Source organism: Protopterus annectens, chromosome 11.part0 (genome assembly GCF_019279795.1).
Source record: "Protopterus annectens isolate FY-2018-M chromosome 11.part0, PAN1.0, whole genome shotgun sequence".
Lineage (NCBI taxonomy): Eukaryota > Metazoa > Chordata > Ceratodontiformes > Protopteridae > Protopterus > Protopterus annectens.
Window position 1 is genome coordinate 917,689,103 of NC_056745.1, and position 20,407 is coordinate 917,709,509.

At 44.2% G+C, this 20,407-nt stretch overlaps 1 protein-coding gene across 2 annotated transcripts in view; it reads right to left on the reverse strand.

Moving 5' to 3' along the window:
• Nucleotides 1-9,771: 9,771 nt before the first annotated feature.
• Nucleotides 9,772-20,407, reverse strand: part of RXYLT1 (ribitol xylosyltransferase 1) — an 899,852-nt gene continuing 889,216 nt past the window's right edge. For both annotated transcript variants that reach the window (XM_044088313.1, XM_044088314.1), the window contains one exon: nucleotides 9,772-10,498. In XM_044088313.1, the coding sequence (XP_043944248.1) occupies nucleotides 10,096-10,498 (403 nt within the window). In that variant the 3' untranslated portion in view covers nucleotides 9,772-10,095. The remainder of the gene's footprint in view (nucleotides 10,499-20,407) is intronic.

Here is a 20,407-nt window from a genome sequence, read left to right on the forward strand (position 1 = left end):
GGAGGTCTTATATTCTTAGCTCCTCTGAGGAACTGTCTTAAGAGTGGGTGAGAGAATAAAGGTGGATCAGTGTTGAATTCTGCAGAAATGGCTGAGGCATGAATTTTTATGGAGGAAAATGAAAGTCCACTGTTCAACAGCTCAGCTAGATACTGTAATATCTGAGGCAAATTCAGTTTTCTGAGATCCTGGCCTTTTTTCTCATTCCAAGAGCAAAACCGTTTCCAATTTGCGGAGTAAGCCTTTCTAGTAGATGGCCTTCTGGCCTCCAAAATGACATCCTGCACCTCTTTGGAGAGGTAGGGTCTGTTGTGGTGTTAAGGAATTTTCCATGCAGCGAGATTGAGTGTTTTCAGCTGGCTGTGAAGAGTTTTGTAGTTGTGCTGAGTCAGTAGAAGAGGCATTAGAGGTATGGACCAGGGAGGAGTATGCGTTAGGCTCCTCAGAATAGGGTACCAGTGTTGTCTTGGCCAGTCTGGAGAATCAGTATCATCTTTGGTCTGTCTGCTCTTGCTTTCAAGAGCACCTTGGGCAGAAGAGGCAAAGGTGGGAAAGCATAAACTGTCCATGCTGCCCAACTGAAAGAAAGGGAGTCCACTCTCCAGGCCTTTGGATGAAAGGTCCTTGAACAGAATTTTTCCAATTGATGATTCCTGTGGGAGGCGAAGAGATCTATGTCTGGCCTTCCCCACGCTTGGATTATCTTTGTAAACACTTGAGGATGCAACTTCCATTCGTGTGGGTCTGTCATAATTCTGCTTAGATTGTCTGCCAGTGTGTTTTCCAACCCTGGCAAGTACTGTGCTTGAAGTTCGATTTGCCATTCCAGAGCCAAGTTCCAAAGTGACATGGCTAGTCTGCACTGGGGGTATGAATGTGTTCCTCCTTGTTTGTTTATGTACCACATTACTGTGGTGTTGTCTGTTCTTATCAATAATTGCCCTGGATGCAGGAGGTCCTTGAAAGCTGTAATTGCATTTATCACTGCTAGCATTTCTTTTTGATTGATGTGAAGGCGCTTTTCCTTTTGGGACCATTTTCCCTGAATGCACCTGTCTGTCATGTGCACCCCCCAGGCGTAGTCTGAGGCGTCTGTTGTGATGACTTGATTTGCTTGAGGCTTGCAGAATGGCAGACCTGTGTTTGTTTGACATGCTTGGGCCCATCATAGAAATTCCTTTTGCAAACATGGAATTATTGGTATTATTGTTTCCAAACTGTGGCTGTGTTGAGACCATAGGTTTTTTAGGTACCATTGAAGTTTCCTCATGTGCAACTTTGCACATGGGATTAAAAGAATGCAAGATGCCATGAATCCCAGAGCCTGCAGTATTTTCCTTGCAGTGAGCCTGGTACAATTTGCTAGTATTTTGAAGTACTGAGTTAGTTGCCCCTGTTTTTCTGGCGTGAGGTAGGCCATCTGGGTGTTTGTGTCCAAGTTGGCACCCAGGAAAGTTATTTTCTGAGATGGTGTTAGCCTGGATTTCTCTTTGTTGACTGTGTATCCCAGAGAATTTAATAACCGTGTTACATAAGCCAGATGTTCCAGAAGTATGTGCTTGCTGTCCGCTTGGATCAGGCAGTCGCCCAAATAAGGGTAAATTTGTATCCCTTGAAGTCTGCAGTAGGCAATTACTGATGCCAGGCATTTCGTGAATACTCTGGGCGCAGTAGATAAGCCAAAGGGCAATGCAGAGAATTGATAGTGGATTGAACCTGCAAGAAATCTGAGGTATCTTCTGCAGCTTTGTCTGATTGGGACATGCAGGTATGCCTCCTTGAGGTCCAATGTTACCAGCCAAAACTCCTTGCCCAGCATGGGAAGAAGCTGCTGTAATGTGAGCATCTTGAATTTTGGTACGAGTTGAAATGCATTTAGGATGGATAAGTCCAAAATGGGTCTCCAGTCGGTTCCTTTCCTTGGTACCAGGAATAGTCTGGAATAAAAACCTTGACCTTGTTCGTGAGTAGGTACCTCTTGAATAGCTTTCATGTCCATGAGTTTTGAAATTTGTATTTGTGCCTCTGCCCTTTGATTGTGTGGCAGGTTTGGCATGCCTCTCATTTTTGGAAGTGTGTGAAAATGAAATCTGTAGCCGCTGTTTATAATGTCCAGGATCCATTTGTCTGTTGTGATAATATGCCAATTTCTTGTAAATAATGCCAGCTTTCCTCCCAAGGGTGCTGCCAGCTGAGACTTGCTTGGCATGAAAAGGAGGAAGTCATTGGTTTCTTTTCTGTATTGTTGTGCACTGTCTTCGCCACCTCTTGGTGCTGGAGTTTGCCATTGTCTGCCTCTATATGATCCTTGAGATTGTCCTCTGCCCCTTGTGCGTCTACCTCTTTGGGGCTTGTCCGTGGCTGGAAAGGACCAGTTTTTAGAAGGCCAATTTCTGCTAAAACGAGGTGGTTGTACCTGTAGAAAAGTCTTGACAGTTTGCATAGATTTAGCTTTTTCTTCCATTTTCCGTAGTATCTCCTCAGCATTAGTACCAAATAGTACATCCTTTTGTAAAGGAGCATCTAGTAGTTTAGCTTTAACATGATCAGGCAAGCTTTGTTCCCTAAGCCAGGCATGTCTACGAATGACTGATCCTGTAACAGCAGCTCTACTTGAGGCCTCTAAGGCATCATAGCCACATTGTAAGGTGTGTTTACCCACTTGTTCTGCACTATGCATCATTATCCTGCAATTCCTTCAAATCTGGTTGTTCAGGTTGAGACATTTTATTTCTTAATTGAGATAACAGAAACTGCTGATATTTAAGCATATGGAACTGACAATTTAAGGCCCTCATGGCTAGGGTGGCCGAGGTGTATACCTTCTTTCCCCACCTTTCTAAGGATCTAGATTCTCTTTCGGAAGGTAGTGGATTCTTGGCAGTAGAGGCCTTCACTCCCTTGGGGCCTTGAGAAATGGTTTCAGGGTCAGCATTATGGCTTTTGAAAAGAAACTGGTGAGAGTTAGGAACTCTGTAGTACCTATCAGGTTTGACTGGGGCAGGAGGCAGGGAATCCGGATTAAGACAAGCCTCCGAGTAAACATCATCAAGTATGTCCAAGACAGGAGGTATCGCCAGAGGTCTGTGTTGAGGTAACAAAAGAAATTCCCTAAGCCTTTTCTTGGAATCAGAAAAGTCTTGGCCTTCCCAATGGAAGTGTTCCCTCAAGGTGTGCAAGGTTTCTCCAAAAGAAAAATCCTCTGGGGGAGATACAGAAGGAATGGACTGTTCTGCATCAGAATCTTCAAAAGGGGAGTACGAATGTTCCTCTACATCAGAATGTTCTGAGAAAATGGAGCCCTGTTCAGAAGAGGGAGAATCTTCCTCCACTCTGGGTCTCTTGTCTGGAGGGGGTTGGGAACCCCTGATAAGTGTAATTAAATCCTCAGCCATTTTAAGCATCTGCTTTTTAGGCATGTGGCCTGGAGATGGGCCCTGTGCAACAGGCCTCTTGGGATGCATGGCTGATTTGGACTTAGTAAAGGCCTTAATGGAAAAGGAAGATGAGGGTCTAAAGACACCCTGGGTGGAAGTGGACCTGTCCACATTAGGAGGCTCAACACTCACAGTGGCTTCGGTGGTTGTAGTCTGAGAAAGGGCCGAGGTACTTGCGGTCTCGGTTACAGAAGACACCACCAAGGAAGTGTCATCGGTAGTCAGGGACTGCATAGGCATCTCGCTGAGAACCGGACCACGTGTAGCCGGTTATGGCGTGGTGTCGGTGGAGACCGCGGGCCTCGTGTGTCGGTCCTTGTCCTTGCGTTTTTTTGGATGAAACGGTAGTCGGAGTCTCCGACATTTTATAATCAAAGGCTTTACCAAAATAGTGTTCGGCGAACTCCGCCCGACGCTTAATAGTGCGTTTATTGAAAGTAGCGCAAAAGCGACAGCCCGAGACGTCGTGGTCTGGGCCTAAACAAGGTATGCAGAGGGAATGGAAATCCTTATGTGGTATTTGCTTCCCAAAAGAAATACAATTGTTAACTTTGTCTGACATCGGTCTGAGGCAAGAAAAGTTTCCCCAACGGGGTACTTAGCTTTAAAGAAGACTTCGGTTTCCAATTTTTCGTAAATTCAGGAGCTGGCCGACCGGCACTTGCGAACTGCTTCTGCTTCAGGCACCGCGCGGCAAAAAAGACTGAAGAAAATGGCGTCGGCTGTGTCTTATATACCCCTGTCGCACTGACGTCAGGAAAGAAAGCGACAACAACCGACGCCGGACTTAGACTTTGGAATTCGGCCAACCGAGGACCCGCCTGACGGCAGAGAACCCATCTGTGATTACTGCAGCTGTATGCACGATGAACATCCTCCGAGAGCATCTGTCCTTGTTGATATGATACTACTCATCCTGGAGGTCAATCGAACACATCCAATCATTCTCCTGCAGGAAGGGCAGGATAGACTGAAGGGTGACCATCTGGAATTTCATCTTAGCCACTGACAGGTTTAAGTTGGATAGATCCGGAACTGGTCTTAGGTCCCCCATCTTCTTTGACACTAAAAAGAACATGGAATAAAAGCCTAATCTGGACTGGTCTTGGGGGATGTGTTGGATGACCTGTTTTTCTAGCAGCTTTGAAATTTCTAGTGCTGTATCCTCCCTGTGCAAGGTGGAATGTCCAGGAGGTGTTTCAGCAGTGGAGGTGGCTCAAGGAATGGGCTTGAATAGCCTCTGGATATAATTTGCAACACCCAGTGGTCTTTTTTGATGGACTCCCACTCCATGAGGTGTAGCGATAGATGGCCCCTGACTGCCTCCAGAGATGAGCAGTCAGACAACCCTTCAGGGCTGCTGTGCGGGTCTGTCCGAGAAAGTTTCTTGAGTCCCATAATTTCTCGGACCCCCTCTGCCTCTAGGGTGACGTCTAACATATCCCCCTCTGCTCTTGCGGGAAGGCAAGTCCTTATTGTCTCGGGGGGAAAAGTCTGAGATTTCCGGAACCACATCTTCTTGGTCAGTCACTGATTCCTAGAAAAGGATTGTTTAGGTGGGGAGAAGCGGATCCCAATTGGCAGACAAAGTCTTCCCATCCTTCTCACTCTGAACTAAAATCTCACATACTTCCAAACTGGGAGGAACTGTCAAATGGGGCATTGGTTAATGACGTCTTAAGAGGTTCTGAAAACTGACAGAACCAGAGCCAGGCATGTCGTCTGAAGGCAAGAGCTGTACCAGCTGCTCTAGCGGTTCCCTAGGTAGCATGGGAGAGGGGATGCATAGAAGTGTAAAACTTCTTGTCCTCTGCCATGGACTCAGGGGTTGGCACAGCGATCTCCTTCACTAGGTCTCACTGCAGCCGAATCACATGTGCCAAGTAATTCAGTGCTCTTATGGAAAAGGTCACTGAAGCGTACTCCCGCTTTCCAAAGCGATCCATTGCCCTAGACTCTCGGTCCAGATGACGAACTGTAGACTTCTCCTGAGTGAGCTCTTTCCTAGTGGCAGCTGCCACCACCATAGCATCAACCGGGGACCCCTTATTCCAGTGTGACCTATCTGAAGGGGGGGCTCAAAACTTTAACTGGGTGTTTGGGGATGGGCTCTACCATGTCTGGTTCCTTCCACACCCAAGATGTTATCAGGTCCACTAAAGGATCTGCGGGAGGGGAGACCCAGGAAGTAGAGGGTCCTGCGCCCAAATGCCTCAAGGAACACTGACTCGTCTGAGGTAGTTTTCTGGGCAGATCACCCTCTCTCACTGGAGGAGGAGTTCCATGATGTCTCCAAAGGAGACATTCTCAGGGGGTGACTGGGTGAACCTTCCCCTTCCTCCAAATTGGTGTCTTCAGTGAGAGACTCTGGTGGGGAGACTAAGTGCCTCCTTTTGCACATATGTTTGTGAGGGATCTCCTCAGTGTTGATCTCTGGGGAGGACTCGCCAATGTCTTGTGCTCACAAGCAGAAGCTTCCCGAGGCAAAGTGACGGCAGGCTGTCTCTGAGATGGTAGGATGGCCGGAACATTACCAGAAATAGAGGGAGTCGGGGAGGAGTCTGAGGACGAGATGGCCAAGAGTCTCGAGGAAATCAAGAGAGCCCTCTCCACCACATCAAAAGTCGAAGGGGAATGGACCTCCTGAGAAAGGACCATAGGAGTTGTCACCCTCTGACCAGACAGAGGAGTCAGCGCCAAGATACCGAGAGGAAGGCTGTGCTCTGACACCAACCCCTCAGATCTGACACCAAGGCTACGGCTCTGAGAACTTGTAGAATCTGAGCCAGTCGGATCCGACCTGCTCAAGGTCATAGCCGGCATCAAGGTACAAGTTACCATCAGTGCTGAGTCCTCGGATCCAAGGGCTCCAAAATGGAAGGAGCAATCAGGGTGAAAAAGGGCTGCATGCTCCCTGCTCCAGAGGGAGAGGGGGTAGGCAAGATTCTCATCTCTATCTGAGTGTGGATGAACTTCTACATCATCTATCCAACTCTGCTTCACTAAGGCTCTGGGTGGAGAGGAAGGAGGAGGTGACCAACAATGATCTGGAGGGGCAATGAAGAGAAGCCTGAGCTGGCAACCAGATCAGGGACTCCACTGGCTCTGGGGAGAACCAAGGAGAATGGAATTGGGGAGACCCCGGTCTCAGAGTCGACCTCACTTTAGGTGGGGGGGGGGCCCCGGCCAGAGCAGTGTGTTGTCGGCTTATGTTTTTTGGCGGACTTGTCCCCATCCCCAGGCCTCTTGGCGGGAGTTTGAGTCCCACAGGACGGGAAGGTGGCAGGAGCAGAAGCCAGGGGCACAGGGACTTGAGTTCCTGAAGAGGAAAGAAGGCGCTTGAGTATTAATTCAAAGTGCCTGGGGATTAAACCCCACACAGATGGAAGAGGAGGTCTGGAGATGAGCTGCCCCTAAGCACACTACACACAGAATGTGGCCATCAGCTGGAAAGAGCTTATGGCCACAATCTGTACACTTTCTGAAACCTGGCTTGGGAGTGTCAGACATATCCCATGCAGGCCCAACACACTCATAAACACTCAAACACACAAACAAGGAAAGGAAGAGAGAGAGAGTCTTTTTTTTTTTTTTTTAACCGACGGAAATGTGGGGAGGTAGAAAGTAGAGAAAAAGAGAGGGAAAAGAGAAGATTTAATGCCAAAAAACACACTTACCACAACTTTCTATGCTGAGAGCTCAGACCATGATACAGACATTACAGGCGGCAAACAAGACCTGAAGGGAGGAAGGAGACAGGGGCATTATGGGTAAGTGGAGGAGCTTTGATCTTGGATCAGATGCTGGATATGTGGCCGAGTCAGATCCGAAAAGGATCCAAAAACCCACAGGTTGAAGACCAAATGAAGACAACTACTTCAGATCAATTCTTTTTTTAAATTAAAGCCTGAGCACTGTAGTGCTCCTTGCAAAATATAAACTGTAGTAACTGCTTGCTACAGTTTAAAAGTAAGAAAAGAATTCCTTTCTTTTTTTAAACTTAAACCTCATCACTGTAGTGCTTACTGCAATGCAGAGCCTAAACTGTAGCAACTGCTTCAGCTGAAGATTTGTTGCAGGGTGGGAGGAGGTAGTGAATCGAGGATTGGGTTCTGTACTGCAGTTTCTTCATGCTGATGTCTTTTTTTTTTGCTCTTCACTTGAAGAACTGAAGTGGGTGGGACTCAACCACATGGGACACGAATAGGGCACTAAATGCACCAGCTACGCCTCTGTCACTGTCATTCAGTGTACTCAAGATCTGTGTCCAGTGCAGCAGGTCTGTATCAAGCTTGACCTCCAAATTTACAATCCAAGCTGCACAACTTTGTACTTAACTGCATTAAATGCTAGATGTCCCCTATTCCATCTATCCATAATTCCTTTTCCCATTTTGCACAAGGGATCAGGGTGTCACTTCAACAGTGCTAATCATCTACAGCCAAGGATTACAGCGCTTGGTGGGTAGCCCTGCTGCAGTTCTCCCTCATCACACATTGTCATGTACACTCACACCTATGACCAATTTAGAGTGTCCAATCCACCTACTGCAGGTTTTTGGAATATGTGAAGAAACTAGAGCACCTGGAGGAAACCCAAGCAAACACAGGGAGGGCATATAGACTCTAGATGTCCCTATTAAACCAGAACTATAGATGAAGACCAATCCCGTTGCTGCTTCTGACTACTGCACCAGTTGCATTTTAGTGATCAGTGTAAGCCTGTCTCCACTCTTGTAGTTATACTGGATACAACAAATTAAACAAAAGTGAATGATACACCAAAATGTGGCTTTTTCTCAGCAATTTCTGGCTTTGCAATACATTCACAATCATTTGCATTACATTAATTAGTTTTATACTTGCCTTGACATGTTTGATTTCACTATGTCCCTAATCATTTACAATAGCCTCATGATAGGACAGTGTCAAGAACTGTGCTGAAGCTCAGACTACCTTGTCTGTAACCACTACGTTGTAGAAATACAAAAGTACACCTATACTATATGAAACTTATACCACTGTGCATCTGACAACTACTGTCATCCAGGAATCTGAACAGCATACCATGCAAAATGTCCGTTTCATTCCCTAGGATGAAAATGCCATTAACTTAATGATAATTGCACATCTCCTTTTTTGAACGTTAAAATTATGTAAAATACATATAGCTTTTTGAAAGGCCGTGCAAGAATGTCTTACGTCTCTCTTTTAGGCACGTAGTATAGCGACTCATTCAGACCCCTAATCATTTCTACCAAATATTATCTCATTAACATAACCATCCAATCTCAAGTTCCTTGATACACATTTAAACAACTGAAGCTACTGATTTAGATTTGTAACAGTTCATTTTTCATATGTAAAGTTCACTGCACAGACCCCTTAAATCTATCAATAACTATAACACAGCCGTAGCTTCTATAGACAGCAGAAGTTATTATATGTTTACATAACACAGAATCATAGGGACAGATATGTTACTGATTTGCTGTCTTTCAAGAGTTGTGCAATGCTTTCCATTGCTCTTGCAACCATCATACTTGTAGTTGCCATTTATGCTACACTTTGCACAATACCACTGACACAGTTACAACACAGTAAATATATGCAGGGAGTTGACAAAATATGCCAGTTACCTGAGTTTGAGACAGGGAAGCAAAGCACATAAAAATTCACCAGTGGCTGAGTCACTCACAGATTACTGCATTACACTCTCACTATAATTTTAAGGCATATTTTGAGTTAGACTATTAAAAATTCCATAAGCATTTTTTTCTTAGCCCTACTCGGAACAGCATAATGTTAAGGAATGAAAATAAAGTTTTAGCACCAGTAATATATTTAGATTTCATAACCATTTGAAATATTCAGCCATATCACATTTAATTAAAACAGAATTAGATGAAGACACGTGCTGCCAACTACTTATCAAAGTCAAAACATGCAAAAATGAAATGCATCACCAGTTCCAGGGCCAGCATGCTTGTACAGATGTTCTCTAAGCTGCCTGTGCTGACCCACAGCAAGGGGATGGGATGCAGTGCCTTATGAAGGAAGCCAATGTGCATGTTTGCCTGTATCAAACATATACACAGGCATCTTATGCTGGAATCTGGTTATGCCTTGGACTAGACAAACAAGGAATCATGTTTACAGCTGCTCAAATCCACTGCATGGTATAGAGGGAAGAATGCCAGGGGTTAAAACTTCAAAATATTCAAGTGCCTCAGAACATTAATGTGCCAACATTTCAACATACTGTCCTAGTGATAATGGCATAAACACATTAACAGCAGTTGTACTGAATTTAGAAGAAGAAAAACAACAACAAAAAACTTGTGTCCCCTTTATTGGGCTGGTGCCTAGAGTAGAAAAAATATTAACACAAACACATTCTGATTTTAAATCCTATATTTAATGACTCTACTGGAGAAGGACAGTACCATGCCCAGAACCCTCGCTACTTCACATAACCAACTATGAAACCTAAGCACTTTGAGAAAATTTTATGTAGTTGGAGGGTTGGATGTTCAATTTCAGTACACGACTGAAAGTCAGGACTTATTTGTTTCTGGCACATCTTGGTTAAATTCTACCAGTAAAAGTGTCTTCAGCTGTGTTTCAATAAAATAAATGACTACCAAATTATTTTTTCTTTAAATAAAAGAATTTCTCAAGATATTAATAAAGTTCTCTTTCATCTGGGTTTTAAACTGCTTGTACCAGTCAATAAGGTTCTTTCGTCTTTGAACTTTTTCTTCCAGACTCACAAGTTTTTCTTTCTCAAAAATAGCAGGAAGTTCCTTCCAGTTTTTAACAAAGATAAATGGTGCCCCCATAGACTTTAACAACTGTAAAGGTGCACTGTAGGATGAAGATGAGTTTCCACAGTTTCCTGGTGTGAGTACATCTTCTACAACAGGGACAGATCCATAAGAACATGCTTCATAAATTCTGTAGCATTCTGTATTTACTCCTACTGGGCACAGTGTAAGGTCACTCTGAAGTAATGCTTCTTGATAGTTTTTCATACTTTCACTGGATTCCTGAGGTATCCACCTGGAAAAAATAAGACCGTAATTAAAGTACTTTAACATAATTTGAAAGCTATCGTTTTGTTAAGTAAATAAACACTAAAGCCAAAAGATGGCATCTGTTTTACCATCATAAGGTACTATGACATATATTACATATAAAATAGAAACAGCACAAAAAAAAAAGAGCTGCAGTCCATGACTTTGTAAATCAGCATTAGATACATTTGCTGAGTTGTTACACAAAGGTGAAATTAGCCTTGTCATGTGGATCTCCTTCTGCTGGCAGTGTTTGTTATACGTGTTTGCCTGTACCTTATTTTAAATCATGCTTGCAACCTGATAGTTTTAACATAAACATGTGTAGGTCCTCTAGCTGAATTTTGTTGCAATCTAATCTTCATCATTTTTATTTTGTAATTCATGGACTGAGCCAGAAAAATGTCCAGCCAGGATCAGTACCCTACCGTGTTTAATAAATGTAAATCAATCAATCAATCACTAAAATCTTCCTGAAATATGCCGACAATAATTTAGAAATAAACTGATTAATGAATAAATTATCCAAGAACCCCCCCCCAAATTGAGGATTGTTTGACAGAAGGAATCTGAAAACTCAACGACTCTGAATGCATTTTAACTGACAGGAAGACTATGACCTGTGAAATCTCTCTGTGGCTACATCCTGCACTGCTGTTGTGATTTGTTAGTCCTTAACGTACATTTTCCAGTGTGTTTGTTTACTTTTTCGTAAACCAAGTCTACTCTGTACTCTGCCCTGTTCTGGGATTATCAAATTCCAGACCTTTTCTTAAATATACCCCTTGTTCTCTCAGGTCCCAAGACAATCTACATTTGAGTAAAGGATGATGCTAAACATTTGCGAGCATCCACAGAACAGTTGCAACTAAATGCAGTGTCCTGCCCATAACCTGAACCATTTCTAAAACTTTGGGTGAATCTTTAACCTCAAAGGTGCATTTACATTTTAAACTTTGCTCAGTAACTAATAAAGTGGTACTTTCTTTTTGTTACAGGCACTGGATACACAGTCCAACTTGGTATCTCTACAAGAGACTTCACTAGAAATGTTGCTGCATGCTCTCCTTGTCATTTTTACATTCTTTGGCTGGAGGGTGGTAACAAGAGTGGTTAGCTAGTGAGATAACAAGCTACATAAATATAAAGAAGTCCCAGTTGCTGTTGCTGTTTTGCAGATGGTGGCTTCCCTTTAGCTTTCTTTATCAGAGGTTGGACTCTCGTGGATTGTGTACCCGGACATATCTAAATTGAGAATGTTGGCTCTGGAAGATTGAAATGTCCCAATACTATTTTTAACATCTTTATTAATCTACAACATAGGTTTACAAGCAATAAAAGAAAAGAAAAACGTTAAAAAGCTTCCATTGTTAATGTCATGCAGAACACGTACATTTTCTTTTTAACACTTACATTGCATACAGTGGATATAAAAATTTACACACCCCTGTTAAAATGCCAGGTTTTTGTGATATAAAAAATGAGACCACAATAAATCATTTCAAAACTTTTCCCACCTTTAATGTGACCTATAGCCTGTACAATTCACTTGAAAAACAAACAAATCTGTTAGGGGAAAAATATAGAAAATAAAAAACATGCAATAAGCTGGTTGCATAAGTGTGCACACCCTTAAACTAATACTTTGTTGAAGCACCTTTTGATTTAATTACAACATTCAGTCTTCTTGGGTAGGAGTCTATCAGCATGGCACATCTTGACTTGGCAATATCTGTCCACTCTTCCTTGCAAAAGTGCTCCAAATCTGTCAGATTGCGAGGGCATCTCTTGTGCACAGCCCGCTCAGGTCACCCCACAGATTTTCTATTGGATTTAGGTCTGGGCTCTGGCTGGGCCATTCCAAAACTTTAATTTTCTTCTGGCGAAGCCATTCTTTTGTTGATTTGGATGTATGCTTGACATCACTGTTGTGTTGAAAGGTGAAATTCCTCTTCATCTTCAGCTTTCTAGCAGACGCCTGAAGGTTTTGGGCCAAAAGTGACTGGCATTTGGAATTGTTCATAATTCACCTCCACCTTGACTAAAGCCCCTGTTCCAGCTGAGGAAAAGCAAAGTACAGTTGTGTACCTACCATAAATGTAGATGTTCGAGTGTATTCACTGTTGCAGTCATTACTCTTGGGTTATCCTGCTGGCAGGCTACCCACAGTCGGCCAGAATTCTAAAGTCTAGGTCCGGCGTCGGTTGCTGTCACCTCTTCCCTGACGTCAGTGCGCCAGGGGTATAAAAGATGCAGCCGACGCCATTTTCTTCAGTTTTTCTTGCCCCAGATGTCAGGTGCCCCCAAAATGGTAGGCTAAAAATATGCCAATAATTATGCATGCAGTAAAATAAACATTTCCTTCATCTATAAGCAAATACACCACATAGGTTGTATAACATAGAGAAGTATAGGTAAGTCCCAGCAAAGAAAAGGGGGATGAAGGATGGGTAACCTGGACTGCAACAGTGAATACACTCGAACATCTACATTTATGGTAGGTACACAACTGTACTATGTTCATCGTGTTTCACTGTTTCAGTCATTACTCTTAGGTTGAATCCCAAAGCGAAGGCTGGGCCTAAATAGGATTAGGAGAGGCTATAAGGCCTTGCAAAACTGCAGTGGCGAAGCCTGCTCTGGATTTGGTAAATGGTAGTGTTTTGTAAAAGTGTGCACTTAACTCCAAGTTGCAGACTCTAAAATGTCTTTGGTTGGTACTCCTCTGAGAAAGGCTGCTGAAGTGGCTGCTGCCCTGGTAGAATGAGGCCTAATGCCCTTGGGCACTGATTTGCCATGTTGTGAGTAGCAGAAACGAATGCAGTGGCCTATCCAGTCTGTTTTGAGATAGGCTGTCCTTGAGATCCTGCAGCATATGCCACTAAAAGTTGCTCAGTTTTTTTGAAAGCCTTAGTTCTGTCCAAGTAGAAGCATAGTTGTCTGTGTATGTCCAAGGAATGCAGAAGTCTCTCACCTTTATTCTGTGGGTTTGGATAAAAGGTAGGCAAATGAATGGTTTGGTTAAGGGCCACACTGGACACTACCTTAGGCATAAATGTTGGGTTTGTCCTTAGAGAAACCCTGTCTGGATGGAAAATGATGAAAGGTTCCACAGCCATGAGTGTCTGTAACTCTGAAACTCGTCTTGCAGAGGTTATTGCTAGGAGCAGAGCTACTTTCCAAGATAAAAACTTTATATCAGCTGTATTGGCTGGCTCAAAAGGCGGCAGTGTAAGTTTTTCCAAGACATAACTGAGGTCCCATGCAGGTATTGGGGCTCTCCTTGGAGGTCTTATGTTTTTGGCCCCTCTGAGGTACTGCCTTAGCAATGGATGGGAAAAAATAGGAGGTTCCGTATTCTAATGACTTGAAATGGCAGAGGCATGAATTTTAATTGATGAAAAGGATAGGCCTTTGTCCAGGATCTCAGTTAGGTATTGTAAAATCTGAGGAATATTTGGTACAGATGTGTCAATTCCTTGTTCCTGGTTCCAAGCACAGAATCTTTTCCATTTTTCTGCATAAGATTTTCTGGTACTGGGCCTCCTGGACTCCAAAATAACATCCATCACTGCTTTAGAGAGAGGTGTGCTTTGAATGGTTACATTATCCGCCATGCTGCCAAATTTAGGGTCCTGCGTTGGCTGTGCAGAATCTGATTGTTTCACTGGGTCAGTAAGTGAGGAATTAGAGGCAATGTCCAGGCTGGGCCTTGAGACAAGCTTTTTAGGATTGGGTACCAATGCTGGCGTGGCCAGTCTGGGGCAATCAGAATCATTCTTGGCTTCTCCTGTCTGACCTTTAGGAGTACCTTGGGGAGGAGAGGCAGAGGAGGAAAGGCATATACTGTTAGACTTTTCCAGCTGAATGACAGAGCATCCACTTTCCATGCTTGCTTGTGATAAGTCCTTGTGCAGAACTTCTGTAGTTGGCAGTTGTGAGGGGAGGCAAACAGATCTATGTCTGGGCATCCCCATTCCTTTGTTATCATGCTGAAGACGTGTGGATCCAGTTTCCATGCGTGGGGATCCGTAAGGTTTCTGCTTAGTTCGTCTGCCAGAGTATTGTTCTTTCCTGGCATGAATTGTGCTTGCAGGTGTACTTGATAAGTCAATGCTGTGTTCCACAAAGTCATGGCTTGTCTGCAGAGGGGGTAGGAATGTGTGCCTCCCTGCTTGTTTATGTACCACATGACTGTAGTATTGTCCGTCCTTATCAGTAGTTGTCCTGGATGAAGTAGATCCTTGAAAGCTGTCAGGGCATTCTGAACAGCTAGCATCTCTTTTTGATTGATATGTAGATGCATTTGGCTTGTGGACCATGTGCCCTGAATACATTTTCCTGCCATGTGTGCTCCCCAGGCATAATCTGATGCATCTGTTGTTATTGACTGCCTGGCTGTGGGTAGAGTGAATGGCTGTCTCTTGTTGAGGTGACAGGCATGAGCCCACCATCGAAAATGAGGGTAATTAATGCTTCCAGGCTTTGACAATGTTGAGTCCAGACACTTTTTAGGTACCATTGAAGTTTCCTCATATGCAGTTTGGCATATGGAATTAGCAGAATGCAGGATGCCATGAAGCCCAAAGCCTGCAGAATTTTTCTTGCAGATAAGTGGGTCTTTGTTGCCAACATTTTGAAGTAAGAAGTTAGTTGCATTTGTTTGTCTGGTGTGAGATAAGCCATCTGGGCAGTTGTATTTAAGCTTGCACCCAGGAATATTATCTCTTGAGAGGGCACTAGTTTTGATTTCTTTTTGTTTACTGTGTACCCTAGGCAAATTAATAATCTTTTTACGAATGCCAGATGCTTTAGTAGAGTGTCCTTGTTCTCTGCTTGTATAAGGCAGTTGTCCAAGTAAGGATAAATTTGAATTCCTCTGTCTGCAAAATGCAATTACTGGTGCCAGGCATTTTGTGAAGACCCTGGGCGCAGTAGATAAGCCAAAGGGCAGTGCAGAGAATTGGTAGTGCATTGAGCCAGCTATGAATCTGAGGTATCTTCTGCAAGATTGTCTGATTGGTATATGCAGGTATGCCTCTTTTAGGTCCAAAGTTATAAGCCAGGCCTTCTTGCCCAGCATGGGCAGAAGCTGCTGTAGAGTTAACATTTTGAATTTTGGAACATCCGGAAATGTGTTTAGAAAAGACAGGTCCAGTATTGGTCACTAGGCTTTGTCCTTTCTGGGAACCAAGAAAAGTCTTGAGTAAAATCCTTGTCCCTGCTCTTGCTGTGGTGCTTGCTGAATGGCCCTCATTTGCAATAAGGGACGAAACTTGTTTTTGTGCCTCTGCCCATTGATTGTGTGGCAGGTTTGACATACCTTTTGCCTTTGGCAGGGTGTGAAAGTGGAACCTGTAGCCCTGGGACACTATATTCAATACCCATTTGTCCTGGGTGATCATGTGCCAATTTTGAGAGAAAAGTGCTAGTTTTCCCCCTAAGGGGGCTGCAAGAAAATAAGTGCTTGGTGCTGGCAGGGGCAAGTCATTGGGACTATTTCCTGTATGGCTGTGCTTTTCTTATCCACTTTTGGAGGTAGAAGCACCCCACTGTTTAGGCCTGCATGAGCCCTGGGGCTGGGATCTGCCAATGGGACGTCTGTATCTGCCTCTTTGTGGCCTGTCCGACACTGGAAAGGACCAATTCTTTGTAGGCCAGTTCCTGCTAAATTTTGGTGGCTGAACCTGTAAGAAATTCTTTACTATTTGCATAGATTTCGCTTTGTCCTCCATTTTCTTCAAAACCTCCTCTGCTTTAACACCAAATAAAGTATCATGCTGTAATGGAGCATCTAATAATTTTGCTTTAACATGATCAGGTAGATTTTGTTCCTTTAACTAAGCATGCCTCCTAATGACAGAACCCGTAACTGCGGCCCTGCAGGAGGCCTCCAGATAATCAAAACCACATTGCAATGTATGCTTTCCCACTTGTTCAGTTGCATGCAATAAATCCTGTATTTCCTTATTTTCTGTACAATCAGAATTAGTCAACATTTTCTGTTTTAACAGTGACAGTAAGTATTGCTGATATTTAATCATATGAAATTGAAAATTTAAAGCCCTCACAGCCAAAGTAGCAGAAATGTAAACCTTTTTCCCCCATCTGTCTAGTGCCCTTGAATCCCTGTCAGAAGGGACAGGGTTTTTTGCAGTAGCGGCCTTAACCCCCTTGGGACCCTGAGAAATAGTTTCTGGGTCAGCAGCACAGTTTTTATAAAGAAATTTATGTGAATCAGGAACCCTGTAGTATCTGTCTGGTTTAACAGGAGCTGGAGGTAAGGAGTCTGGAGAAAGGCCGGACTCTGAAAATACATCATCTACAATGTCTAGCACAGGGGGAATAGCAAGAGGCCTGTGCTGAGGAAGTAAAAGAAAATCTCTAAGCCTTTTCTCTGATTCTGAGTAATCTTGGCTCTCCCAGTGGAAGTGCTCCCTCATGGTATGCAGGGTTTTCCCAAAAGAATAATCCTCAGGAGGAGAGGCTGAAGGAATGGATTCTTCAGCATCAGAATCCTCATAGGGAGGAAGAGAGTATTCCTGTACAGACGAGGAGTCAGAGGAAATGGAAACCTGATCTGAAGAGTCATAGTCTGTCTCTTGCCTAGGCCTCTTGTCAGGAGGGGGATGGGAACCCCTGATCAAGGTAATAAGGTCTTCCATGCCTAAGAAACGGATGCTCAAAATGGCCAAAGTCTGTCCTGGAGAATGCTGTACTTGTTTCTTTGTCTTTAAAGCTGCTGTAGTCTTTGCTTTTGAAGCTGAAGTAGGCTTTACATATAGCTCTGCAGGTCTGAAAACACCCTCAGAAGCCGATGCCTGCTCAGCAGCTCCGGACCCGTCTGAGGGAATAATTTCCAAGTGTCCAATACCTTGAATATCCAGAGGCCTAGCTGGCTCCACGTATGAGTCGTCAGCAACCTGTGGCTCTGAGGTAGCGGGTGTCAGGGGCTGCGAAAGCGCCTCACTGAGAACCGGCGACTGGCTTAGCGGAAGCCTCGTCGTCGGTTTTGGATCTCGGATGCCTGTCCTTCTCTTTTTCCTTGCGTTTTTTAGAAACTCCGGTCGTCGGCTGTTCCGACAGCATTATGTAATTGAATTTTCGGCCAAAGTAATGATAAGCAAAATAAAACCGACGCTTAATAGTGCATTTGTTGAATCTAGCACAAAACCGACAGCTAGCAACGTTATGATCAGGGCCTAGGCAAGGAATACAGTAAGAATGATAATCCTTATTTGCTTCCCACAAGAAATGCAGTTGTTAACTTTTTCTGACATCGGTCTGGAGCAAGAAAAAAAGTTTCCCCAATGGGGTACTTAGCTTTAATGAAGACTTTGGATCTGAAATTCGTCTGTGAAAATCTCAGGAGTCGGCCGACCGGCACTTGCGAACTGCTTTTGCTTCGGGCACCGCGTGGCAAGAAAGACTGAGGAAAATGGCGTTGGCTGCATCTTTTATACCCCTGGTGCACTGACATCAGGGAAGAGGCGACAGCAACCGATGCTGGACCTAGACTTTGGAATTCTGGCTAACTGCGGGTAGCCTGCCAGCAGGATAACCCAAGAGTAATGACTGCAACAGTGAAACACGATGAACATCCCCAAAGCATGATACTGCCACCACCATGCTTCACTGTGGGGATGGTGTTCTTCTGGTGATACGAAAAAGAAGTTATGTCTTACCATAATGTTCCATCTGAGTTGTTTATCTTTTTCCAGTCATCACTGATGGGTTTGGTTCCGAGCACTCGGAACAGAGTCGGCCAAATACCAAGCTCGCGTACACCAAAAAATCTCATGCTAAGCTGCTACCGACAATGCCCTTCTCCCAGTTACCTCAGATTGAGTTTGCATGCAACATATCAAAGAAACAGAAAGACAGAGGCCATCTCTGCGCAGAAACCCTGAAACACCGTAAGGACTTAGAAGATCCGCCAGGAGCCTTTGGTGGGGGACGGTGGGAGGGTGTGATGACTGGAAGAAGATCAACAACTCGGAACATTATGGTAAGACATAACTTCTTTATCTGAAATTGTTAATCTTCTTCCTATTCATCACTGATGGGAAAGAATCCCAAGCTACATGGAGAACCTGTGTGGCCCTTACGGAAGAACATTCCTAAGAACCATTGAGCCGAAGGCCGCTCCTCACCTGGAGACCAGATCCAATTTGTAATGCTTGATGAAGGTATGGGGTTTAGCCCAAATGACTGCTGCACAAATGTCATCCATGGAAGCCCTGGAATGGAAGGCAACTGAAGTTGCGATGACCCTAGTTGAATGAACTTTGATTTGATCAGGTTTGGATTCATTCATAAGGGAATATGCAAAGGTAATGCAATCTCTGAGCCATTTTGATAAAGTAACTTTTGATACAGCACATCCCAGTCTAGGACCAGAAAAGGAAATGAAAAGTTGGTCCGACTTGCAAAAGGACTTAGTCCTGTCTAGACAGAAATGTAGTTGTCTATGTACATCCAATGAATGAAGGCAGTATTTCCCTTTGTTTGAGTAGTTTGGGAAAAATATAGGGAGCTCAATGGACTGGTTAACAGAGAAGTCAGAAACCACTTTGGGGAGAAAAAATGGTTAGTACAAAGGGATACTCTGTCCTTATGGAAGATTAGATATGGGCTCTTGATGCATAAGACTTGTAAACTCAGATATCCGTCTGGCTGATGTGACTGCCACCAAAAACAAAGACTTCCATGACAGGAATTTTCGATCACATGTCGCGGCAGGCTCAAAGGGAGGTAGAGAGAGACACTGGAGAACTTGAGATTCCATGTCTCTCTACAGGCTGCCTGATAGGAGGTCTACTATGGAAAACTCCCTTGAGAAAGGTCTTGCAGAGTCGGGTGGAGATAATAGGGACTCCATCTGAACCGTTATGGAAATTGGAAATAGCTGCTAAATGGACTAGAATAGTAGAGGCTGATGCCCCATTGTTAAACAACTCAGAGAGACAGTGAAGAATGGTGGTTGTAGGAGTTGAAAAGGGGTCTAGCATCTGATTATTCGACCAGATAGCGGAATCTTTTCCACTTATCTCTGTAGAGTTTTCTGGTGGATGGTTTGTCGGTGGCCAGAATAATATCACGGACAGAAGAGGAGAGGGTTTCCTGCCTGGTGACTAATGGAAGTGGAGAAACCAAGCTGTCAGCTTGAGGGTGGATAGATTTGGGAGAGTCAGCCCTTTTGTGTGAGATATTAGGTCCTGACGAGTGTCCAGGATCCAAGAAGGTTGTAACAGGTGAGGTCGGAGGAAGGAAAACCACACTTGACAAGGCCAGAAAGGGGCAATGAGGATCACCTTGCTTCTCAACCGAATAGCTTTCCTTAGAAATAAGGGTATCAGAGGTAACGGAGGATAAGCATAGAAGACACCCGTGGGCCAATCGTGAGTCAAAGCATCTCTTGGTGACTCCCCGTGTGGGGGAAAGAGGGCAAAATAGCTGTTGCATTTCTTTGTTTGAGAGGGAGGCGAAAAGATCGCAACAAGGCTGGCCCCAACGGCTGAAGATTTCTGCCGTCACGATTGGTTTGAAAGACCACTCGGGAGGACGGAGGATGTATCTGTTTAGTCTATCCGCAATCACGTTGGAGCTTCCCGGGATATGCGTTGCGATTGAAAAGCGGTTGGAAGCCATCGCCCAAGGCCAAATTCTCATTGCCTCGTGACATAGGGGGTAGGACTTTGGTCCCTCCTTGTTTGTTTATGTACCAGACAAATGACATATTGTCTGACTGGAAAGCAATTGTTCCTGACAGAAGGAGTGGATGAAGTGCCTGCAATGCTAACAGCACCGCTCTTAACTCCATGACATTGATATGCAAGTTGACCTCTAGGTTGGACCACGTGCCTTGGACTGTCTTTCCCTGAAAGTGGCCCCT